The sequence below is a fragment of the Bradysia coprophila genome, unplaced genomic scaffold, assembly GCF_014529535.1.
Source record: "Bradysia coprophila strain Holo2 unplaced genomic scaffold, BU_Bcop_v1 contig_373, whole genome shotgun sequence".
NCBI lineage: Eukaryota > Metazoa > Arthropoda > Insecta > Diptera > Sciaridae > Bradysia > Bradysia coprophila.
Window position 1 is genome coordinate 1,530,248 of NW_023503632.1, and position 27,556 is coordinate 1,557,803.

At 34.5% G+C, this 27,556-nt stretch overlaps 1 protein-coding gene across 1 annotated transcript in view; it reads right to left on the reverse strand.

Annotated features, from left to right (window-relative positions):
- Positions 1-967: 967 nt before the first annotated feature.
- Positions 968-27,556, reverse strand: part of LOC119081939 (protein split ends) — a 32,702-nt gene continuing 6,113 nt past the window's right edge. Inside the window, exons 2-6 of the mRNA XM_037191200.1 lie at positions 2,426-5,035; positions 2,229-2,366; positions 1,964-2,171; positions 1,673-1,897; positions 968-1,610 (exon numbers count right to left, since the gene is read on the reverse strand). Of these exons, the coding sequence (XP_037047095.1) occupies positions 1,522-1,610; positions 1,673-1,897; positions 1,964-2,171; positions 2,229-2,366; positions 2,426-5,035 (3,270 nt within the window). The 3' untranslated portion in view covers positions 968-1,521. The remainder of the gene's footprint in view (positions 1,611-1,672; positions 1,898-1,963; positions 2,172-2,228; positions 2,367-2,425; positions 5,036-27,556) is intronic.

Genomic DNA, 27,556 nt, shown 5'->3' on the forward strand with positions numbered 1-27,556 from the left:
GATTCGACAACAAACCAGGGTCGTTGATGTCATGGAAAGAATAGCATCTCTGAAATGGAGCTGGGCGGGACATATTGCAAGAAGGACAGACGAACGTTGGACCAAAAAGATCATGAACTGGCGACGGAATTCAAACGGAATTAAGAATATTGCAGGTACAAACTGGCAGCAAATGGCAATGGATCGTACGAAATGGAAAGAAGTTGGAGAGGCCTACATCCAGCAGTGGATAGAAACAGGCTGAAAAAGAAGAAGAAGAAGAAGAAGAACTAAACTCCTTTACTTTACATTTCGTAAAAGGATGAATTCCCTAGGAACGAACTTAACGCTTTTACGGCGAGAAGACTTACACAGATTAATTATTAGACGATGCTAGAGAAAAAAAAAATTAACTCCTAAGTTACCGACACCGTTCCGGCGCCCGGCTCGCATTGCGGCCCTCCGCTTTGCTCCGGGGCAATGGGCCGGATCGCTAGGCGTGTTAAAACGCTTTTTATGTGCAATGAAAATTGGTATTCATTTCGTAAAAAGATGAATTCTGTAGGGACGAACTAAACTCCTTTACGTTACATTTCGTAAAATGATGAATTCCCTAGGAACGAACTTAACGCTTTTACGGCGAGAAGACTTACACAGACTAATTATTAGACGATGCGAGAGAAAAAAAATTAACTCCTAAGTTACCGACACCGTTCCGGCGCCCGGCTCGTTCATTTTCATGCAGTGTATTAGGTCTCTCATTTGACTTTTCAATAATGAACCGCTCCTGCTCCTGCCAGGTTTACTTTTACTGTGCCGTGATTAAAGGCATATGCCATTTGCTGTGATACCTATGGTTCGATAATATATTCCCATAAATTGCTGCAGATGACAAAAAAAATTATTAAAAAAACTCCAAACAGCGCACGAAGAGTGATCCTTAAATAGATCCACTAAATTGAACGAGATGGATTCAAAAAACAAATTATTGTAACAAATTCTTTATTTTCTTTCATTTTGTAGATTTGGTTCTCCTGTACAAGTAAATGGTTTAATATAAATTGTAATATACAATCGCTCAGATGAACTTTATTACAATCAAAAATTCAACTATACCAACTAAAAGTACCAATAGTTCCACGTTAAGTCTAGTTTTCTTTTCACTAAATCGAATGTGAAGGCAAATATTTATAATTCTATTGAAGATTGTGCAGATTGAACAACGTTGCATTTCACCTGATTCCGATTCATTCTGCTTTTGCATTCATTTTTAATTTAACAAAAAAAAATTCTTTGATTCCGCTCACAACACGACCGTATTTTCGCCGTGTTGAGTAGTTGAATCGATAAATAATAATTTACAACATAAACACTACATACTAACAGATGGCGATAGTGTATCATCGATGGAAAAGCTTTTCATTTTCTTACTCGTTAAGCTTTTGTTATGTTCGAACAGCTTCCGAATATAAACTTAATACAACTGAGCACTTTGGGGGGGATGTTAAATGAATGATGATAGAGAATTGGGCATTTTTGTAATTATAACAGTGTATCGATTGCATGAATAACGCCATTCGTTGCAGGTATGTTTGATGTGATAATCTGGGATTCATTGACTTTGATTTTGCCTGCAAGAGAAAATTGAATTTGAATTGAAAATATTCTTAATCAATCAAAATGTGTGAATTACCTCCACTAGTCTTCTGTAGTGTGATGGGCTTACCGCCGGTTAGAGAGTCTTTCACTTGATAGAAACGCATACCGGCTGAGAATAGAGTTCCCGGTGTAATGTGTTTCATAACAAGTTTCGTTGCCGTTTCCTTGTCGTTGACCATAATGTTGATTTCGTCTTGAGTCTGGTTCGAGAACGCTGCATCAATTGGAGCAAAAACACTGTACGTCTTTGCGCCTAAATCTGTTAAAGAAATTTTCATTATTATCGAGTCATGGATCAGTGTACCATCTTCTGATCAAGTCAGACCTTTATTTTGTAAGATTTCTGAAATGCCAGATGAGAACAGCGCCTTCAAGAATATTGTGAATCTGTGCTCTCGATCGGATTGTAGTGTCTGCAAAATATCACCAACTGGTAGAGGGAACATAACGCGATCAACTGCATGGGCTATGCCTTGCGGGATCGTTATGTCGTTTTTGTCGGGCACAATCATCGCACCATTGATTGTTGTAATCTAAGAAGAACGTTTGTCAATTTAACCGAATCTGTAATTGGCTTCTCCAACCTTTACCTTTATATCATTCCATTCAGCATCGTGCATGTTGTATTGGTTTACTCGCAATTGAGTTCCAGCTAAAGAAACGCCCGTCATCTCGTCTTGCAGCGATGCAATCTCAAACGATCCGGGAATCACGTGATGTAATAGAAGCTGTGAAAACATTTCAAAATTAATTTTCTTGCAATGTTGATCGTTTGCTGCCCTCTTACCCCGCTCAGTAATCGTGGATTTGTTTTGAACTTTTCTTCAGCCCGTTCAGGACCGCCCAATTGAACCAATAAACTTTTGAACGCCTTATCTGTCGGCACGAAGACTGTGTACGGTCCCGTTTCGTTTAAGATGGAATCCAAGCCCGATTGCTTGAGATACTTGGCCATTGCGTGTAGTCCGTTATTCTTCAATATTGAACTGAATTCGTTGTTATTGTTGATCGCGTCTGTTTGTGGCTCTGCAGAAACCGTGGGTAGATGGAAACGTGTCGTTGATCCCTGCGACGATTCATATGATGGAGTCACTGAATTGATGGCTGGTGATACAGATGCATCGTATGTGCTAGCTGAACTGGCGAAAGAGGAACTAGAGCCGGGAGAACTGGCGAATGTTGATTGGAATGTGCTGAGTGTCGATGGAGTTGAACTGGGGAAATGGGAGCTTGGCGATGCGGTAAGTCTAATTGTTTCTTCGCTGTTAATAGTAGCTAGGGTAGAATATGGTGACACAGAACTGCGGAAGTGAACGGTCGGACTGGGCGTACTACTGGGACTAGACGAGTAAGCGGCCGTGTTTGTTTCGTATACTGTGCTTAATGGTATAACATGAACTGGACTGTTTGGTGAACTGGTTGTGGATGTTACAGCAATCGTACTAAGTCCAACTCGATTGGATGGCGGTGGAAGTTGAATTTCTCCGTTTTTGATTCTTTTAACAATGCTATCGACCTCAGCTCCCTTTGTTTTAGCTTCTTTGTCTCCATTAGCCTTGACACCTTGAACCTTGTAGCTTCCGTCGTTTTGTTCCTCCAAGTAAACAAAAGTAACTTTCTTTTGTGTTGGCACATTTCCAACGGGCTGTAAAGCACCGTCAGATCCTTGTTTAACGACCTCGAAATTCGCTCCCGGTGGCAGGGAAAAACCTTTCAGAAGTTCTTCGTGATTGATAACGTCTGGTTGTGGTGTCGAGGCTGATACTAATCGTTCGGGCTGTCCTAAGAATTCATTACCACCGTCCAAAGGTGTTGCTCCTTGTATCAAACTTGGATCACTCGTTCTGATCACTTGGACTTTTTGACCATCTGGTAATACAACGTCCATGCTGGAGTAAGTACTGTTACCAAGATCTTGAGGTGCATCGGCTAAGGCCAATTTCAATTGTTTTAACAAATCATCTCTGCCCAATGCCTTTGTCGATTTAACCTTAGATTTACCACCTTTGGCTGACTTGCCGCTCTCAACCTCCTGCTTCAATTCACTGTACAATTTTTGACGATGATTTTTCAAAAATTCTTCCAGTTCTTCGTCAGAGATTTCACCTTTGGCCTGTTTTCGCTTTTTGACTGAAGCTCCATTTGTTGTGGATGTTGTAGTGGTTGTTGGCTTTGGTGAGGTCGGATGAGTTTCATGGTAGACTTTAACCGCTCGTTCGAATGTTCCGGATTCGTATGGATGTACGGCACGACTTCTGGTGATTTGTTGAGAGTATTCGACATTAGTTGGCCGATTTTTGGTGATGCTTTGCTCTTTGATCTGGCGTTGTTTGGCTAAAAATTCTTCATGCTGTTGTTTGACTTTGTTCAGTTGTTTTTGGTATTGCTTAGCCACAAACTGCTCATGTTTCTGAATTATTTGCTGTTTGTCACGGATCTGCTTGACGCGATCTTCTTCACGGAAATATTGAGGCGTTTGTTGAACGAACTGAGGTTGTGGTTGGATAAATTGCACTGGAGGTGGTTGAACGAATGCCTGTTGTTGTTGTTGTTGTTGAGTGAAAGTACTGAACTGCTGTTGGGGTTGATGGTTTTGTATGAATTGGTTGGAGATCTGTTTGGACGGTTGAATTTGCAAAATTTGCGTTTGTTGTTCGGGATTGTACGAAAATTGGGGTTGAGGATTGAACAATTGGCTCTGTAGTGTGGATACAGGTTGTACAGGATTTTGTTGCTGGAAGACCTGTTGTTGAACATTTGGCGTCGGCAATAAAGGTTCACTCGGTGATGGAAGTTGAATCGAAGGCTGGAACGGCTTTTGTGGAATTTGAAAATTGTTCTGTCCATTTGGAATCGACCGTTGATTCAATGGCTGTTGGTGGAGTTGAGGATTGGGCAACTGATGAGGTTGGGGAGCCTGATTTTGACTACGTTCGAATGTTGTTTGTGGAAACTGTACATTAGACGATCGAGTCTGTTCAACGGTTGATTGTTGCTGAGAAAAGTTCGGAATAAAGTTCGTCTGGGTATGATGCTGTACGTGAATCTCGTTGTTAAAGTTATTCGATCGACCGTTCGGTGCTGGAGCGGTTCGGAAATTATTTTGACTTTGTTGCGGATTCAGTCGTACGGACGATTGGGGGAATCGATACTGCGGCTGATTCGGCTGGAACGGTGGTGGTCTTTGGTTTAGTATGCTTGTCTGGGTCGGCAATTGTTGAATAACGGTTGGCTCGATGAAAACATTCGGAGGTTTCTGGCCGAAGTTCTTTTGTTGGTTATCGACCACCTGATTTTGTGGGAACGAAAACCGATGCTGTTGATGCTGTTGAACATCGCTAAGAATATGAGTTTGCTGGACTGGTGTTAGTTGACGACGTGTATTGAATGTGTCGACCTGGAAATAAGAATAGGAATGTTAGTTGGTCAACTTGATTTTTTTACTTAGGGCGGGAAGTTCTTGTTTTAGAGTTCACGACATAATTGCGCTAAAAATTTAAATATTTAGAACTGACAGTTGGACGCTGACGGCATATAATAAATCTGTAAGTTTGTTTCTAACAAGAACAAGACCAAACATAGTCATATAATAAATGTCAAGAAATAAGCGTTGAAATGACCCACTATGCGGTATGTTTTGAAATAGCAGGCGCACTTACTGCATTAGTTTAGGCTACGGCAAAGAGTAAGGAAAAATTTCTTGGTAAAATAAGAGCACAGAAAACACGGGCTTATCGCTTACTCTAGTCGTCATTGATATACAAACAGACTATCCGCTTCTATTTTAGATTCTCACGATTCTCATCTGTCGCCTTATCAGTGCTAATACTATCTCGTTAATCTGTTTCGATAGTTTTCATAACATTTTTAGATCATTGAAACAACGCGGACTATGAGGTTATATTCAGTCAGGCCACTACTGCTGCCTTCATACCGTACGCATGATAGAATCGTCAACAGGTAGAAATATGTCTATGTGATGCGAAGATGATTTTTAATTTTTCTTCATTCGTAATAACATGGAATTATGTTTAGCTTTTTACCGACAAGACAATTAAATTGATTATAATTCGGTGCTTGAATTCACTAAGTCACATTTATTTATGAAAATACTGACGAGCCAATGGTGGCTAACCGAAACCGACTTTCATTTACTTTCTATTATATAAAACGATGATCGCACAAGCTCATCATATCTCTTCTCTCCGGTATGTATTTTATTAAATGAATCGCAGCGATAAATAATGTGATGTATTGTTTATGGTTGCGTGGTACTGGATTGCATATTTTAACTCAAAGACGGACTAGAAGCAACGAGGACGATACGATTGTTAAAAATTAAATATTCTTTGGTGAGGATTTCAATATAATTGGAAAAAAATTCGAAAAAAATGATCGTTGCGCCTCAAGTTTATTCTCACTAGATTAGCTACGTGTTCACAGAGAAGTCATATATAAATTTATGCAACTCTAGATCATGATGTTCGAAAACTACGAACCTTAGATCCCTCTGTTGCATAAAACGTTGTATGAATCGTCCTCTGTCGGTAGGGTTGACATAGAATAGAGAACTGATGGAGGGATTACGGCTCTCCTGGCATGCACTAGGGATGGGAGGCGTTCAAAATTATCGATAATATCAATCGAAAGAAATTATCGATAATCGATTAATCATATCGTTATCGATAATTTAATAATTATCGATAATTATCAAAATATCGAAATTCGATAATTATCGAAATATCGATATTTTGATATTTATCTGAAAATTCATGATAATATACAGATATATCGGAATATATCGATAAATATCGGATTTTCGGACCGAAATATCGATATATCGAATTATCGATATCTTGATAATTATCAAAATATCAATAATTATCGATTATCGATATTTTTTTTGATAATTTTCGATAAAAAAAGTCGATAATTATCGATTATCGATAATTGATAATTATCGATAATCATTTTCATTATCGCCCATGCCTAGCATGCACATTTACTTTTCATGCGACGGACCAAAAATGAGTGCCCTGGACGATTGAACATAGTCACTTTCGGCCTTAGGTCTAATATCAATTGTCCCAGACGCATACGAAATAATAATTTTGGCACTTTTCTACAACTACGATGATTACCAAAGCTAACAATGTTTCAATAAATGGATAACTGGACCATTACGTCTTTCGTAACCAAGAGTAACTTTTGTTTTCTTCGAAAATAACTGACCATATCCTCACTTGACCGCACTTAAATGACATTCATACTCTAATTAAAAGCAATATTACCGCATTTTTCGCATGCTCATAACAAATTCATTAAACGTTTCATCGATATTCGTGTGTACCCGGACCCAATTAGCCGTACACAATTGGCTTTTATGTCAAGACGAAAAAAACGTGTCTCTCGCAATGTCGCAGACAATAAACATCTGCGCCCAAGAAATGACCATATTAAGCGGATGATTAAGTTGTATTTTTGTTAAAATAAATCGCCGAAAAAATTACGGTTTTGAAAGATGTTACACAATTTGTCTGAACTAAATTTTATTGTCGTGGAATAATTTCTTCAGCGGAAAAAAATAAGTTGAACGATCCGGCCATTAAACATCTCAATTCACTTTTTAATAAATAAATTCAAGTGGACCCACAAAAAAAATTATTAACATTTTATTGCATCAACAAGTTGAAGTTAGTCATCCTCTTCACCATCATCATCAGCAGCATCGGCTTCAATATAATGAAAGTTATTTTTGTTCAATGAATAACTCACCGCCGGTGAAAATATTTTATTAAAATAAATTCATTGAATTTATTACAAAAATTCGTTAATCGATGGGAAATCTCTAGAGTTTCTGTATTTACGTTTGATTTGAATTTATTTATGGGCAAAAAACACACATTGAGCAATCCATCATTTTTAGTCATACCATCGCCGGAATGATAAATTCCATCCGAAAAAGTACTTTAAAGAAGTCTTAACCGATGATGGATTTCGAAATTGAAACTGAAATTACAGTCCCGGTAACGCACGATGCTACTTAAAAGAAGTAAACACAGAAAACCATTCCAATTTAATGTAAATCCAGTAAGACAAATCCGTAGCTATAAGCAATCGATGGTTAATACTCTCTCAGCAAATCCATTAGATAAATGATTGTAAAGAATTCTCAACACTATCTATGGCATTTTATATTACACACAAAGCGTTATGATGATTTCAATCTTTATGGACTTTAAAGTAGGAAAATTACATAAAAATCTACGGCGATTAGTCGACCAGATATGGAGCCTGTATCAAGATTCCGTATAATTCAATTTTGTTTTTAATTATTTTATGGAGCTGCTGCTGGTATTGGATAGACGGTACGATGTGTATTATGTGATCAAGATGTTTGCATGAAATAATGGGTTGCATTTTACAGATCGTATCGAAATCGTTGATGCGGTACCGTTTCCATGACCAATCGGAGGAAATTGTTTTTTTATTGGACACAGGCCGTATAAAGAAACGGATTACTCTTTGTTTGGACAAGGAAATTCTCACACCAAAAAAAAATCTGATATTTTTAATGTTTAAATGGCAATGAGATGGTGCGCGTTGAGAAGTAAGTGGCACTTAGTGAATGTATTCCAGAGAACACCAAACATAAGTTAATCGCTGATTAAGGTTCTCGATGTCATAAGAGATACAAACTAATGAAGTAAAAGATTTTCTACAAAATATGAAGCATATGAAGCAATACTTTGAACAATTGAAGTAATAGAATTCTAGCTGAAAGTGAATCTACGGATTGTCTCGTCAATATGACGTCTTGCTACACTCTATACAATTTGACATTAGGAACCCACATTATTCGCAAATGAATCGCTTTTTTAATTAATTTACTCAGCGCCTGGAAATTCGTAACGGGTAACGTTAAGTCCTAAAACGAATCAAATTATCTGTTCAAAAGTCTATTAATGATCGCCATGTTAAAGTAATTATTTCTCATCTGTTGATAACTTGTTAAAACGAAGAAGAACAGAGTATGGGCCTTTTGATTGATCGTCCGCACCTTTAGGGCATCATTAGTCAAAAAAATAATTTGACTATCTAGAGCTGTGCACATTTATTAGACTATCAATCAACGATCATTTACGTTTTGAAAGGTAATTAGTAATCGACATGATAATTAGGCGAATCTGTATGCCATTCAACTTTAATCAGTGGAGTCGAACCAAAAATCGACACAACGATTAGCAAAAGATTATTTAATAAAAAAAATATCAACCGAACGATTCAATTTTCCCTTTCTTTAATGATGTCAACATATTTATATCTAGCCATAATAACGCATCATCCATGAATGGAAAAAAATCCGTAATTAGAAAACAATGAGTGCCGTTTGATGGTAAAGTGATTTTTTTATTATTATTCACATAACTGACTCGTCACACAATTGAAGTCGGTGAGTGTAAAATAATCGGTTTTTATAAACAAAACAAAAAATTATTCAAATGATAACTGAAACTGAAAGCTACATTCGCATTCGCAACAGCTATATTACAATTCATATCTAACTCTGACTCTTCAGAACATTTATACCAATTCTCTATAAAGTTTAAGATTTAAGATTAAGGTAGGCTACTTTTGGCATATGTATTATTATCTGGTCTATTACTTCAATCGATTAATAGTAGATTACAGCAGATCCCGCCGCAAACATCGCACACATGTATTACTCATTTACATAGGCTCTGCTGTAATCTACTATTACGTGATTAGGCAATGTAAATGAAAATGAAGCATGCCGTAACACGTAAAAATACTTTAATAGGTTGATTTCAAATCTAGTACTTCCATTTTTTAACATGTATTTTATTATAGAAAGAACCATATTACCCAGAGCTTGTCATTATTTTTGCCGTCGTTATCGATAACAGATGAATAGCCATATGTGACAGGCTAACCTGAACGGTTGTTTTTTACTTTATTTATTAGTTAGAGCAGAGCTTCTGCTGTAGAAGTGCCTTAAAACTGAATCAAGCATTTGGATAGACATTACCCTACCCACTCTCATTAGTTTTCTCTGTGTTGTTAAGTTGCTCTTCACGATATAAGTAGATATGTCGTACGGTTCACAGTTTGTTGATGAAAAATTCTCAGAAACTATACTAGTCTTTGGTTTGTCTCTTTATATACAATGTACAAACACAACAAAAGTTTATTCCCTCCAATGATTAGACATCTGCTAAAGCTTCTTATTCCCGAGAGAGTTGCATGAGACAGAAAGAAATTTTCCATTTAAACTAAATCGCTTTTTGTGTGGCCTCTGGCCTGTTTTGGCCTGGATGTTATTGAGAATTAAACTATGAATATGAATCACACTTCCAATAGGGCTCTTCTTATTACTGATTGAGAAAGCTATCTAATTCTTACGTCTTTTCCGTCTGACTCCACAACTGATTTCCTGAAAGTCTTTATCGTGTGGGAGGCCTGGTCATTTTAGTTCATGTGAAGAGTTTGTTTGGTGACTGATACCTAACGGTTTGAAGAGCTTCCAATCACAATTGAATGCCAAATAATTCAAAATAAAATTTCTCTGCTCATTAATTAGCATTTTTATTATTTCAGAAATTCGCCCACTGACCCACACACAGACTTTCTGCCGGTCAGTCTTCTAAAAACAACATTTATACGTTTGCAGAAACAGAAAAACATGTCCACTAATTCGCACGGTTTTATTGAATTAATTTCCATGAAATTATAGTGAAAATATCGATGTTTCAAGTGCGACCTTTTTTTCGCACAGAGTTTACACGAAAATATACTCGAGCCAAATTGATTATTTGAATTTATTCAATTTTCAGAACAACTAATTTGGCTGATTGAAAAAGCCCACCTCATTCATAGGAGTATCATATCTTGACGCTATTAACAACAGTATTCAATGCTGAAGCTCCTAACGTTTTATGTACTTAATGTACATCATATAAATAGACAGACAAAAGTGGTTGTTGCTGTTGTTGTTTCGTATTACTTTACGTTTAGCGCAAAAAATCGTGTGAATGTTATTTGAGTAACGTCAATTTAAACTATCGCTTTTTTGCACATAAGCGCAAAAAGAAAAGAAATGAAAAGAAAGAAAGGTTAAAATTGATTTGGCAAACTGTCTTTTTGTTGTGCTAAAACTTTCAGGTGTGTCTAGATAGTGTAAAATGTACGGGTACGTATAAGAACGTAGAAAGTTCAAGGATTTTTTCTCGAAGCAATTTTAAAATCTTGCAGATCTTTTACCAGCTTATGTGCTTGTTGAGTCTATCTATCTATCTATCATTCATTCATTCATATATCATATAACCTTCACTGATGTTATATATAGGTATTTCAGGTACTTATGTGTGTTAATCGTTATTTATAGTTTGGATTGAGAGAGATAAGTTTTTTTGGTTGCTAAAGAAGAACGAAAAAAATATTTATTAAATATTGGTTGTTTAGTTGAGTTTTTAAATAGACCACCTATTGAGCCGTTAATTTGAATTGACAATTTCATCGACACAAAAAACGACATGACGGAATGAAATTGTTTCTCACATGGTGGTTCATTCGATTTTTATGAGATTGTGTGACGACGCGGTCACTTACCGCTTGTACATATTTCAGCAAACGAGCAACTTTAAATTTTGGAATAATCGTTTGCCAACAAGTCATTCGCAACTTTGAAATAAGATGTAACCTTTCATCTCTCAAGCCAAACGTAGTGTCAGTTAGGGATGGGAGGCGTTCAAAATTATCGATAATATCAATCGAAAAAAATTATCGATAATCGATTAATCATATCGTTATCGATAATTTAATAATTATCGATAATTATCAAAATATCGAAATTCGATAATTATCAAAATGTCGATATTTTGATATTTATCCGAAAATTCATGATAATATACCGATATATCGGAATATATCGATAAATATCGGATTTTCGGACCGAAATATCGATATATCGAATTATCGATATCTTGATAATTATCAAAATATCAATAATTATCGATTTTCGATAAAAAAAAGTCGATAATTATCGATTATCGATAATTGACAATTATCGATAATCATTATTATTATTATTATTATGCTACAACAGTTAAGTGAAGAGGCAAGCAAAGTTGGCCTCAAGATGAACTTATCGAAAACAAAAGTCATGACCAACATCGGGGACGATAGAGAAATCAAAATTGGTGATACTGTCATTGAACGAGTCGACAGCTATGTATATCTAGGACATAAACTGAAGTTAGGTCTCGACAACCAAACTGCAGAAATAAGACGTAGGATTGGTCTTGCATGGGCAGCGTTCGGAAAACTCAGACTAATTTTCAAAAGCAAAATGAATATTAGTCTGAAACGCAAAGTTTTCGACACTTGTGTCCTTCCAGTGCTCACTTATGGAGCGGAAACGTTAACTTTAACGAAAGCATCCGAAGATAAATTGAGAGTGACACAAAAAGCCATGGAACGGAGTATGCTTGGAATAACACTCAGAGACAGAATGACGAATCAATGGATTCGACTACAAACCAGGGTCGTTGATGTCATGGAAAGAATAGCATCTCTGAAATGGAGCTGGGCGGGACATATTGCAAGAAGGACAGACGAACGTTGGACCAAAAAGATCATGAACTGGCGACCATATAAAAGACGAGCTATAGGTATACCACCAGAGAGATGGACAAACGGAATTAAGAATATTGCAGGTACAAACTGGCAGCAAATGGCAATGGATCGTACGAAATGGAACGAAGAAGAAATGGAACAGGCTGAAAAAGAAGAAGAAGAAGAAGAAGATAATTATTATCATTATCGACCATGCCTAGTCAGTATTGACGATTTGATTAATCTTTTCCTAGTGGTGCGTCTACAGATACATACGAGACTCTTTCATTCTTTGCGGAAACAGACAGTCATTTGTTATCGTAGAGAAAAATAAGCTTTTTGCTCTGGCTGGCTAGTGTTTCCATAATTGTAAAGTATGAGATAAAATAAATGAAGTAATAGATTTGGTACCACGATAACACTGATCCTTTAAAGCCAAACGTAGTGTCACTTTTTGATTTTCAGGCATTTGACGATTTTATTAATCATTTTCTAGTGATGTAACCGAACCACCCGCCACAAGATACAGACGGGGAATAAATATGATAATTAAATTTTTTAATAGCAAGCCTCAGTTGGCCTGTAGAGACAACAATTTCCGTCGCTACTTTTACTACATTCTTTGCCATTATAGCCATTTGTTGTCGACAACGACGAGAAAAATAAGACTTGTGCACTGGATAGTTTATTGTAATATAAGAGCTAAAATAAATGAAGTAATAGATTTGGTACCACGATGGTTGCAACAATAAAAGATAAAAAAGTCTCTCATGGCGAAACGCTTGCCGTTTGTAAGAAATCTAGATAAAATTCAAGTATCTTATGACGAATTTCCAGTATTTCTTTGAAAATTCGAAAAACTTCCAAAGTAGTGTTCGTGACACACATCTCTTATCGGATACAACTGTTCGGCTATATCTACAACGATAAGAAAAACTTTCATTTTCCACAAAAAACTAATATTTCGAATTCAAATTTAATTACATACTTCAGTACAACCGAAGTAAACAACCAGTTAGAAAGGTGTTGATTAACGTAAAAATTATCATCTAATTTCAATAAATTTTCAGTTTTTTATGATATTTCGAGTATATAAACGCACATTGAACATCACTAAGTATCACCTCGAAAAAAAATGAGGGAAAATTTTTTAGCAACTTCTGGGTCTGCCGTTGACCGACATGGTATTCCACATCTATGTAACTCGATACCGGAATGAATATTATACTTGTAAACTTGATCATTATGCTTAATTAGCCAAACGAAAGCGCCGAAAACATCGAAATAAATAAATATAAATTTCAATGACCTAGGCATTAAATACTTTTATTTTATTTCGGTTTTGAGATTGACGTGAAGATTGAACACATGTAATGTCCGAAAATAAAAACAAAAACACTTTTTCTTTCACTGACATTGGCATTTTTTTAACTTTTGTCTTTCTTTCTTTCTTCGCTATTGTACAATCTGTTGCTTATGAATGTACCTACATTTCGCTGGTGTTTCAAGTGTAATTACCTGCTTAATTGCTTTTAAATTTTGTGACTTTTGTAAATAATTAAAGCCTTAACTAGATGCTGTGAGATCCAATATCTGATGACAGTGTTTCTTGCATATTTAAGTTGGTTTTTATGTAAAGTTTACCTCAAGCTTTGAAACGATACAACAGGTGTAAATGTTCCAAAATGGAAAACGTTAAGGTATGCTTTTGACATTGACATAAGGTGGGGTAGTGAAAAAATTTGTATAGGAAAACCTGAGATAAATTAATGTAAAAATAGATGATCAGAGAGCAACTAACACTAAGTATCGATAATTTGAAAATGTTTAGATCAAACACAGATTCAATATAGAATTGTTGGTGCACTTGTCGTCTGTCAAAAGTTGAATGAAATATGTTTAGACGTAAAAATTTTTTGTTGATTGTGTGTCTTATTAGCCAAGTTGCATTGTTTGATGTCTAGGGCATAGAGGTAGACTACCTAGAGGAATTATGACCCGAAATTCATTGAAAAATCATATCACACACACTACTAAATCCGAAAACGTCAACTTTGCTTCTTCCTTTTTTTATTACAATAATTGTCTTGTTCCATTCATACATATATTCATTCTTATTATTCTTGTTATCCTCTTAGACTGATTTGTGTAAAAAGTGCGTAAAGTCGTGTGGAAGTTTTGTGAAAGATTTTCCTTGTCTGTTGCGTGATGTTCAGCGAGCGAGTTGCATTAGTAGCCGATGGACGAATGGAACTTGTTTCAGACTTTGAATGTTATTTTTTATTTCAATAAAGCCATTTTCCTGCCGTTTCTTTTCATTTATTTTCTTTAACGTTGAATTTTGGGTGATTTAAACGAAAGCTTCCCTCCTTTCCGTAGAGCGCATACGATAACAAAACTCTCGACATTGTCGTTCCTGACGAGTCCCCCAATGTGCTGTTTCCACATAAAATTCACGGGAATTTTATGGAAGTGAACTAGTGAGTTTTGAGATCAGCTGGACGAAACGGTGTCTCTAGGTACTCTAGGGAATGACTTGACTACGACAAATCGGTTTTATTAACTAATTCAACTAATTTTCATTCACAAACTTTTATAACGAAAAAATATATTTTTTTTAAAATTAGCATTTCGTTTGAAGTAATAATTTCAAAATTTCGCGGACATTTTTGGGACCATAATTTGACATTATTCTTTTGACATTATGAGTCCCTTACTTTTGACATTAAGAGTCCCTATACTGTCTGTACACGAAGCTATCACACACACATTTAAACATATGATTTTTCATTTTAATTTGTCAGTTTGTTCTATTGAGAGGGCCCTTGGTCTAGGGAGAACTAATTGAGTGATGAAAAACTCTTAGAAATTTTCGCAGCCTTAACAAAAGTCTGTAAATTTACATTTCATGGAAGGTAAGTGCATCAGCAGTGCTATTGGATCTATTACTTCATTTTATATAATTATTTTCAAGAGATTAATTTGAAATCTACTACTTCAAATTTTTGGAACATGCGTTTTGCTGCGTAAGTATATCGATAACAGATGATCCGTAACAGGGCACAAAGAATTGTCATTTGACGATTTCGTGAACAAAGTCGCAGAGAATTTAGGAGCCTCCACTCTCCATTCTATAAATAAGGAGTGCTTGTATAAACTGGTTAATAACTCAAGAGAATGTGAAGTTAGCAATGAGACATTATAGCAAAAATCTACGATTTAATCACAAATTTTCCGATAATCTCACAAGTTTTATCACAAATTTTGTGATTTTTCATATGGCAAACGCATTTATTTGAATGTTTGTGCACTTCCGCCGAAATGAAATATTTTTTGTGCTCAGTAATTGTAGTATCGCAGTACACTGTGCTTAGTGTCAATAAAGATGCTACAGTTACTGTAGTACAGTACTACTGCATACACGTGTTTCATCAGTTATTCCTACCGATATTACAGTATTACAGATCTGCCGTGTTAAGCCAAGCACCTTATTTGATTCTTTGTGTTCTTTGGAGAGTTTTCAAAAGATTTAAGCTTATGTTGGATTCCGTTTGAAAAGTGGAATTCAAATGAAGCTTAAAGCTCTCCAAAGCTCTTTAAAAGCAACGACACAACTGCATCGCGGTGTTTTGGCTTTACACGGCAGTGACAAGCTTTGAACCGTCATCGTTAGTTAAAGCAACTTGACATACCATATTGCCTGATTCAGAACTCAATTCAGAATTCAGGACTCAATTCAATGTGGCACGGGAAATCGCTCTTTCTAGCAAGGTCAAACAAAAACCATTTATTTCAAACTTTAAGACAAATAATGTCAAACGCTACACGTGTAACACATATAATTCTTCGGTCAAACCGTAGTGGGTTGATGTAGCATTTTGCAGACTGTTCATTTGAAATGAGATCTAAATTGTTAATTTGAAGATAAAAACGGATCATTATTCAAAAAGTGGTATTCGACTGTGTAATTGTTACGTGCTTTCGTTGGTATGCGAAATCGTTTGATGCGAAAAATAAAAGTTTAGAAAATCAATTTTTATAAGCATCGCGTTACTGTCATAGACAATTAATCATTTAAAATATACAGAAGAAATAAATGGAGCATTTAACTAGATTAGTTCTATTAATTAAATAAAATGCAAAAGCGTCACAGTTAGATACACAGACACAATGTTTGCACTGGAGATTCACTCAATTTTGTTTATAATTTAATTTTTATTCAGTGTTAACATGAACTGCAATGTGGTTGAGGAGAGTAATTAAAGTTTATTTTAATCAAAAGTAAATATTTGAAATATTGTTTCGATGAAAGTAAATTATGTGTTCGACAGTAACACAAAACCGCACCAATTTTCAATAGCTGAATGAATGTGATCATTTAAATGTAGATACAAATGTTTCCAAAGGTTTCAAAAAATAACAAAAGATTTCTTCTATTCGTCGCTCATTAATGTTATGATGATGGACTCACAATATACAATAATAAAGCAAACACTTGAACATTATTCTTTATATGGATATGGCCTGCCATGGAAAGCTTGTAGATATTTTTTTTAATAATTTTATGGTCAGTTTGATGGTCATTTAAGAAAACATTTCCATTAAACAAAACAAGAAATGTTCGTGAAATTTTTGATTATATCAATTTTCCATCACCAATTGATTTAATCGCCGAAGCTTCCCATTCTTTTTATTGGGAAAAATTAAATTACCAATAAACCTAACAACGTTATCAATCCACTGAAGGCGCATATATTAATTTCACTTATCAAACCGAAATTTTTATATTTTCTTTTCACTGAAAATGATACCCATCAATCGGTACATTTATTATCTCATTTTTTAATATCTCTTCAAAAGAACGACGAAGAAGAAAAATTTACATCTCGATTCACATTACATACCATCAATCAAACGATCGTCGTGATCTTTGTGAAAATATTATTTTGATTGATTGATATTGATCATGCACTTCAGTTGACTGTGTGTATATGTATAGGATTACCTATGCACGTTGACTATGTAGATTTATTGAGATATTTTCGTTGATAAAAGTCGAAAATAATTTATCGCTTTTTTTATGATGAATTCATGATGATGAGGACGGTGATAGTTTATCAAATAGAGACTGTTTCTGTGTGGGTATCCAGGTATATGTGTAGTGTGAGGTGCGGGAAAACAGGAAAAGTAGGAAACTAGGCAGTTTTGTTGTTTTCTCGCCAGTACCTTCTGATCGATCAACGAAATTTTCCAAAAATTGAAAGATTCTGATTCGTTTTAGGAAAATCTGGTTGGCTGATTAGTACCTATTCGCGAGAGAGTTTTCCACTTTTCCTATTTTCCCGCACCCCCGTGAATATCACCCGAAGCATTTGAATGCACAACGAAAAAAATGTTCAATGGCTTTTTGGTTGTTAATTCATTTAAAAGACATTTTGAATGATTGCTTGTAATATCTTTACATTTTATGATATCATTGCAATTCCAGGCAACAGAATTTATTGATAAAATTCACTTAACTGTACGTTCGTGTGGTTCAACTATACTGGATGTGGATAGTTTGCATTTAATATCTTTACCTTTCACTTTTAGCATAGATCAATGTTGTTTTTAGTTAGCCTGACATAAAAAACCACAAAATGTTATGAAAATTGATGAATTTTTTTTTTTATTTTTTTTTTTTCAAATTCACTTAAAGAGTGAATGCATGCAATGTACCGTCAGCTGTGCCAGCGAGTATATTTTTCGAACAATATACTGAAAATAGTGCGTTATATAAAACGTGTGTGCAATGTGGTTTGCAATTGGAAATAAAGTAGTAAACTGAATGTGTGGCGTTCGAATCATGTATGTAGTCATTTAAAACAATGCACAATACATATGACCTGACCAGCCTTTAGTTGGTAATTGGTACATGGCAAATGTTGGATGCGATAGTCGAGTCATATTAGAGAATGGTATTTTGTTTACAACTTTAACCGGTATTAAGTAGCTGCCTATTAGCTAAGAAATAAACGGACGGAAAAATGTATGCGGTTCGTTGTGTCCCATTAACAAATTAATTGAATGCGATTTTGTGTTTCATGGGAAAATAAGATTGGATGTGGGGCGTCATGGAAATTGTTAATGTCACAGTTAATACGTGCTGTAGGAAAATCGTGGCGCAGTGGTATGATTAACGAATATAATTACAAGTATCCCGATTTCTGTGGGATTTATTTTGTTTTATCATTTTTAATGATAAATCAAAAAAATATCATTGACTTTGACGGCCAGGTGGTCTAAGGGTTAGTCTATGAGAGTCTGCAAAAAATCTTTAGTTCATTTGATGAATCTGTTATAATAGCGTAGTCGTCGCTTCACTACTAGACTCGTATGTGTCATAAAATCGGGTGATGAAATGATATGAAAATTTACTATTTCATTTCATTTCATTTACGATTTACTAGACTTGTACAGTACAGTACATACAAAAAGGTATGACGTACTGCATATAGAGGTTGGTCATCTCTTCGTTTTTGTCATGTCGCCATAGCCTGAAGAGAATTATTAAATGCAAAGCACCGTAAGATGTTCATCACATTAAATATCTCACAGTTCGAAACAGTGACAGAAACAATTTTCATTACTTCTTGTGATCTAAGTATTTACGCTCGAAAGTGTCAGTTGTACTAATGAAGTAATAGATTCTTCATTAGTACTATACATACATCATCATTGGCCAGAGTCCATCACTTATATTCGAATAGTCAAGTACGGAAATAGTTCGTGTGATATTAGCGAATTATAAGAAAAATGCAGTTTTATCTAGACTAACGATGTTTTTTGTCCCCGTAGTACTATCATGTTAATGGAATATTAATGTTAATCCATTCCATTCCGACATTTTATTTATTTGATTCATTTCATTTTTATTTGCAATTCATGAGATAATTGAAGAGGTTGGATTTTCAATTTTATTTTATTTTTTTTATTATTTTCTAAAGCGAAAAACGTGCTTCTCATATTTTTCGCAATGCATTTTTCTTTGTGGTCTGCACCTTTTGTTTTTATCCGTTTCGGTTAAACAATGGTCAATCATTCTTCGCTTGTAAAAATGTTGAGAGATCGTGGCATTACTTGCTTAAGCGTGCTAAATTATTGATGTTAAGAAAATGCACAACTAAAAAGCAGCTGTCTGTTATTTAGTATTGTTTTAAATAAATAAGTCGATTCTTGGCAAGCAATTTTTCGTCTTTACATTTGTAACCTTGATGTAACAGTGCTGTTGGGAGTATTCCGCATTGTACCAGACCGTCACCGAAAGAAAAACAAAGAAAAATATCAGATTGACGACTTCATTTTTAGGTGAGGTTTTGAGTGACATTTAGATTTTTTATGAATTATGTTCTGACAGAGAAGCGATATCATGAAATACCAATCAAATTGTTGGAATTGCAGTCTGCCTAACTAACTCATTGAACCAGACACTATTTTTGAGAAAATATAATAATAAATTTTCTTGAACTTTCCCGAATTTTCCCAGAAAATCTAAGAAAATGTGGCAAAAATGCAAGAAATTTTTTGAAAATATTTTTCTTAAAATAGTCTCTGCATTAAACCCATTAAACCGTTATGTTGATATGACAATAACAATTTTACCAACAGCGCACGTGTAAAATGAAAACGTCAATTAAAGTTCGTATTGATGGGATCGACGATTATTGTCCGATACATTGAAAATTGAGAGAGATTTTATTTCACTCAAAAATCATCTTCACATAAATAACAGTGAACGTAACATAAACAGACAGTTTACACATTTTTCTTTTCGTTTAATTGAGGCATAAATTGTCCAATTAACGAACACATTTATTAAAAATTCTTGAATGACCACTCATCGTCCATACAATTCATTCGGTACCGATATGTGATATACCAACAATAAAATTTATGAACTCTTTCTCATACATAATGGATTGAAATTACACATCAAGTTGTAACCATCATACCAACAACAAGATATCTTTAGCTATTTTTACGCTCTAATTTTAACGATCCGTTCATAAATCTTTAGATGAAAACGATGGTGAGCTTAAACGAACATAGAAATATAATGCATTGAAAGCATCACGTATATAGTTGTATTTATGAAAAATGAGTTTCTTAATTAACTAGACCCCGGGTACAAAACAAAACGTTTCCGAAGCACATATGGGCAAAAGATCGCAAATTTATAATATCACTCACAACCTACAACGGTATCCCGCAATATTTTATTATTTAACAAAAGTTGGAGATATCAAGACCAACGTTAACTAATGACCTTTTTCATGGTTTTTTGCGCTATGCAAAAAAGATTATAGTTTAGTATGACGCCGTAAGGTGTACCCATCATCAAAAAAATTTGGTGTGGCACTTTCTCCCATATATGCGCAAGTTTAAAACGAACGTTCTTTGCACCAGTAAAAAATTACTTTTCTTGACGATGATAAAGTGGCTTTTTGGTTTTGTTGAGTTTTTGGGTAAAAGACCAGCAAGTGAACAATTAACAAGAATGTTGATCTCTATTTCGCTGGTTTCGTCTATAGGTAATGGTATACGTTCATGAGCATTGAATAAATTGAATTAGTTAAGTTAGGCTTGAAGATGAATTCATTTTTTTTTTCTGTTTACAATCATTTTATTCATGCACACTCTGCCGTGCGTACAAAAAATGTATTAATGAAATGAAAACCACCTTTTTTCAAACTATTTTTTTTATATTTCACGTTGCACGAAAAAAGAAGCATGAAGAAAGTGAAACGATATTTATGGTTAATATGTTACGCAATGCGTGTTTAATTGATAAGTTATCACAGATTTTTGTGAGAAAATTAATTGACGAAGTGCCCAGCCTTTAAGCATAATTTCTCTCAGTGAAATTTTGGTTGGTTGAATCACACACTGTATGTCGATGGTGCTATTCAGTTAAACATACTTTGTATGTATATGTTATCGAAAAATGCACAAAAATACGCTAAGTATAGTCAAGTATACAACCAGCTGGTGAAATTAAATTTTGACACAAAATGTATGGGCTATATGTCATTATTTCATTACGTAACGTTTTTTCAGTGCTGTCATCAAAATTAAATCTTAAATAACTCAAGAATTACGCGGTCTGCAAAGTTTAAATTTTCTTATACCTACCATTTAGGGGGTAAAATATAGTCCAAACTTCGATGGGAGCGCATTTCGCTAGTTATTTAAGACTTTATGTTGTTGACAGAACTGAACAAGCCTTCCGTTATTTATGAATGATGCGGATGAGCATAGCACTGCATTTATTCTATCAACGTCAAAATATCCTCCAAATTTCAAAGATCTATGCGTGTACGATTGCATGTGTTGTGCGTTTTTATTCACATTAACAAATCATGACTCCTGTCGTTACGAAAGAAATGCAACGCCTATTACATAGCATTAGCATCCAAATAGTTCTTATGTTCATGCTAGTAGCAGAGCTGTGGTATGAGATTATTCCGAAAGTCTTCGATAGATCACGACGCTTCAGCTTGAAAAATACAATGAGTGCTTGCTTGGAAATTGAATTTTTGACTAGTTCTTGTGTGAAATTTACTGATCGAGACGTAGCCGAGGTCGGTAAACATACAAGAAGTGCCATTTCCACAATTTGTTCCATTGTGAAGTAAGGTATTTGACTCAAAAACTTGAGGTAAAGTTTCGCCGCCGTGAATTAAAGTTAACTTTACCTCACGTTTTTGAGTAAATGAATTTCAAACCAATGTAGTAATGACACATTTCCGGGGGAGTATTTTTTTTTGCCATAAGTTTCGTGTCAGTTCAGTCGGAACTTATTGACCGCAAATATATGCAAAAATGAAATGAATGTCAATGCGAATCAAAAGTGAGAATTTTTTTTTCTTCATGCATTCATTTCACTATACCAACAAACATCCACTATAATTAAATAATTTATTTAAATGACAGTACACCGTAGGTAAAAAGATATCGTCTAGCTAAATATCTTCATTTCCATAGAAAAATCACTAACTGAATTAAAAGAGAAGAAACCGAAAGAAATGAATTATTTAAAGTCTCTTAATAATAATATATGAAATGAAATTAAAAATGTATTACAGACACTCCGAGTCTTTGTGCTGTGTAAATAAAAAATTCATATATAAGTGGCTTCCCATTAATCTAACATACTTTGAAGGAATATCGTCAATTTATCCAGTACAACAATAATTATACCTCTGCATGCACAACACACACTTTTCGCAATTGTATCACAATGATGATAATAATAATATTTATTTTATTAAAAGGTTTTTTTCTTTATTAGAATAATGAACTACACCGGCAAGTCATTTGGATTTCACAATTTTTCATTCACTGAACATTTTCTGTAACTTGATACGATCTCACAGCGAAACCGTAAGATAAATAATTCAATTTGTTGGTCAGAACTGTTAAAAATGCTCGATGAATAGTTACAGAGTGAGAATTATAATAATGGACAATTTCAAGTTATGTTTTTCATTCCACATACACCCACATTTCTAGATATTGTGTAAGCACAATAACGAGGGTATTCCACGTCGAACTAGTGGGATTAATAACTTTGATGCTTCGCTGTATGATTTGTATGAAAAACTTCATTATCTTATGCGAATAAAACTTTAAACTATCGATATTTTGCTAGCTGTGAAGTCTGAACGGTTCAGTGGATTTTTTCCATATAAAATTTTTGGAACACAATTCTGAGTCGTTGTTGGAACTAGTAGAGAACAAGCTAATATATCATATGATTGACATACTAGTATGGATTACTTTTCAAAGCAAATGTACAGTCGACGTCAGTAAAATTTAGTCATGATTTTCAGCTGGTGCACTAATACAAACAAAAGTGTTTATATGTCTATATAAAGGTGAAATAGTCAAACGCGTGTGGTAGAATAAATACATATGAGCAGTTTTGTTTGTATGAGAGAACCAGCTGACAAACAGCTGAATCAAATGCATAACTAAATTTCACTGAAGTTGACTGTACGTCGAATAAAAGCTCCATTTCAGATTCGATTTTGCAATTCTTGCAATTGTGTTCCCTAGCTTTTGATACAAAATCTACTACTTCGTTGCATGCTGTGCTCATCGTTTATTTTTGCCGTTGCTGTCGATAACAGATTATTATCCGTTTCTAATTGTTATAAATAGTCTCTTCCTACAAGTGAAAATATCTCCACCATTGCAGTAGCATTGTCATTAAATCAAAAAAATTGGTCACCGAATGTTATGAACTGTACGGCACAGATCAAAAATGTAAAATGTAGATTATAACCAGCAGTCATTCTTTTTGGTTTTAATTTATATTTACCTTTCCTCATACCTATCTAAAACTCAAAACTTACAACTAATTACTTTCATCGATGCCTGAAAAAAACTAATTTAACGTTTGATGTTTCATATCCGTTAAATTTTGACAAAATATTCGTTTAACAATGTCGATTCTACGTCCATTCAGCATCTCAATTTCTCTTACAAATTGTAGCATTCGTCATGGTAACATCTTCTACAATTGAACGCCCGAAAAAAAGTCCAACAATTAACACTGAACGAACGTAAAGACAGTGTAAACCAAAGTATATAAAAAATAAAAGTTCAATTCATTGTCATTTCTCTTTCAAAACAATCCCGCAAGGCAATTTGTCAAACGACAAAAATATTAAGCCTCTCAGACAACTGAAGATTCCGCATCAAAAGCACAATCTTCATCGCATTATACTATTGTCGATTAATTTCAATTTCAAAAAGCTATGGGAATTTCGGAAGTCAACTTTGTGTACAAAACAACACAAAACGATAATTTTTATTTGTGAATCATGACGATGCCATGTCGACGTCGAGGTTTAAGAGAAGAAGAAAAGAAGTATAAAAAGTGAAAAATAAATAAATAAAAAAACGACGAAAAATAATTGCAATGACATTTAGCTTTGGTCGTTAAAAATTGAACATTTATTTTGGAAATGGTCTTTCGAGTTAAGTATAATTGATGTTATACTTGCAATTTCACTTAAACAACAACCGGGCAAGTTTATTCACTTCGGTGAAGTGTTTTCAAATGCGATTTGATGTTGCTTTCGAGACAGTACGGTTTTGTGACCTATTGTACTGACTCCGAAATACTAAATTAAGAAAATTAATTGTTATACAAAATATAGAATCAATTGGGCCGCTACTGATAAAAACCCCATTAATTTAGTACAACACTTAACCTGTTACAGACGGGAAACATATGACCAGTTTTATTATCGGGTCTATTACTTCCATCGATCTAAGTATTTTTAATCGGTTGAGTAAAGAACCATATTACCAAGTGCTTGTCATTGTTTTTGTCGTCTTTATCGATAACAGATGTATGTGACAGGTTGTAGCATCTCAGAAACTCCTCTAACTGTATTGATATTCTAGTGAAATATCGTCAAAGTCAAATCGTTATGAGAAGAATCTTGAAACTGAGAATTATCACGGAGATAAATTAAAAAACGCCAGAAAACAACCGCACATCTTGGCGATACTTCTCATTTTAGCGTTTTTTTCCCTCACAATGATGCTATTTTTGTGTCACTACTGGCACTTCGTGCGATCCTAGCAATTTTAACCTTCCACTAAACTTATCATAAGGTCATTTCGCTCGATCCTTTGTACTTTCTCCATTTACAAAATGTAATGTAAAGGCGTCACACTTTGGCGATTTTTTTTGTGCAATTCTCTTGGCGAAAATTCACGGGTATTAAAATCATAAGTCAATACTCTCTCTAGCAAACAAACTCTCTTAAAAATAGAATGAGGGTGTAAAATAAGTTTGAGAAACTATGCTTACTTCATAAGGTTAAAAGTGAACAGAATAAGCATAAGTACTTCAAGCAAAGGTGTTTCTAATTTGTCAAACCAATTTTTTACTGTTCCAAAATTTCTTTGATACACTGTCCTGTTTAAGTACTCTAACTCATGCTTGAGGATAAGTACAATGAGGAACAAACATGACGCTTCACTCAAAATGGGTCCCGTAACTTATGTGATTCGCAAGGATTTGTATTATCTCAAGTGAACGCAATATTTTTAGCCCATCAGCAGGCTAAAAATTTCGAAAAGTAAACGGAGCTTTCTTTGCGAAAATAAAAAAGGTGAATTTCCATATTTGATGTGGTTAATTAAAGGAAGAGCCAGTCAACCAACCAATAATTATTATTTTGTCAATAAGTCGTAAAAATTCAATTAATCGAAAATTGGAAACAATCACCGGCACTATACTTGCATAATATTACCAATAATGAAAACATACCAATAATGGCACTTAATTTGTGAATGCAAATGTTTGTTACCAGCATTTATTGCTTTGTATAGACGTAATCAATGTGGCTTCCATTAATTCCTATATAGAAAGTGAAATTTTTAAACAAAACAACAACAAAAAAGTGCCTAACCACACAATAGTCTCAATATTTTAATAATTATACCCTCTTCATAAGGAATATTTTCAATTCAGCTGTGTGATCACACAACATACATTTCCTACCGCACCATTCACACAAAAAACACACTTTCGTCGTACATCATCTCTTTCATTTGAAGTGTACCAAACGCGAGAAAAAAAATTTATTAAAAACGAAAAGATTGTTACGGAGAAGCAGAAGAAGAAAAAAAAGCGAAGCATCAGCATCGATAAAAAGGTCTTCATTATTTATGCTGGTTTTTGATTCACGTACGGATTTTATATGGCAATAAAAATGTGTGCCGTAACGCAATTTGATCACTAGCACGAGTCGGTCGTACAATTACCTGCCGGTTGATGAATATTATATATAGTTGCTGAAAACACCATAGAGTCAATAGCACACTAATTTTGCAAATTGTAATTATACGTGCGATCGAATTACTGTACGTGTTGTATTCGATCAATTGAATATGATTGTTACAAATTGTACATTTTATTATTCTGCCATAGATCATTCATTAGGTAATTCATACATTGGTTAACAATGGACAATTATCAATCACAAGTTTGGTTTTTTTGGTACAGACATTCAGTACAATTGGAAGACAATTTATGTGCTGATTTCGGACTATCGAGATAAAAGCTCTAAAAATGAGCTTAAATAAAAATGGAGTTTTAGAATTGGCTAAATTTGGAAACGCATTCTGGAAAGAATTTAGGAGAAAGCCCCTTACTCCATAGAATTTGATAATCGAAGTCCGGTAATAATAATTAGATTTCGGTTGTGCGCTTGCAAGAAATGTGTAGGTTATGCTATTTTCTAGTTCACATTGGACACATTTTCCCGTACTACCTATAAATGGTTAAGATGTTACGAAGGCTAGATAGATGGAAATAACGAATTTGTATAGAACTAAGCGCGCTAGTACTGCAGCTAAACGATTTTTTTTTATATTTTTAGCTGAATATGATTACTACTATCAATTCTCTCTTTTCTCTATTCTAGCTCAACTCTACCGATAGAGTACAATCCACTATTTCACTGAAAGATTTCGTTGTAACAAAACCCAATGTCAGCAGAAAAATCATTAATTTTTTACTGAACGGATTTTAGTCAAATAAAATGACATTGTTTAGCAGACCTCAAGACTCTGGAACAGTAATTATTTTTAAAATTTGGCTTTGTTGCATTGTACTAAAATAGTGAATCGTACTCTATCGGTAGACTTGACATAGAAATTCTAAAATAGAATTGATGTCGTAATCCCTCTCCCAGTCGACTTATACAAACAAACGTGAAAAGTATATGGGTGGTAAAATAATCACGTAATATGTATGAGCACCTTTGTTTGTGTGAGTGGACCAGCTGGAAAACAGATGAAGCAAATTAATGCCTAAATTTCTGTGACGTTGACTGTACGCCAAATAAAACCTCAGTTTCGAGTATCGCCTAGCTATTGCTACAAAAACTACTATTTCGTTAGTTCAATTTTATGTCGTGATTTATGAGAGAACTCTTAGCAGAGCTCATCGTCAATTTTTTGCTGTCGCTGTCGATAAAAGATGATTATCCGTTTGTAGCTTTGTCATTAAAAAATTTGGTGACCGAATGTGGTGAACTGTACGGCACAGATCAAAAATGTAAAACGCAGAATTCGTTTAGTTTTAATTTATATTTGAAAATGTAGTGCAAATAGCCTAAATCCAGGCATTTATATAGAATATTTTATTAGTAAACGCAGGCAAAACCATCGAAGAATACTCTGTGTTTTATCGAATATTTAAGAAATAGCAAAACAT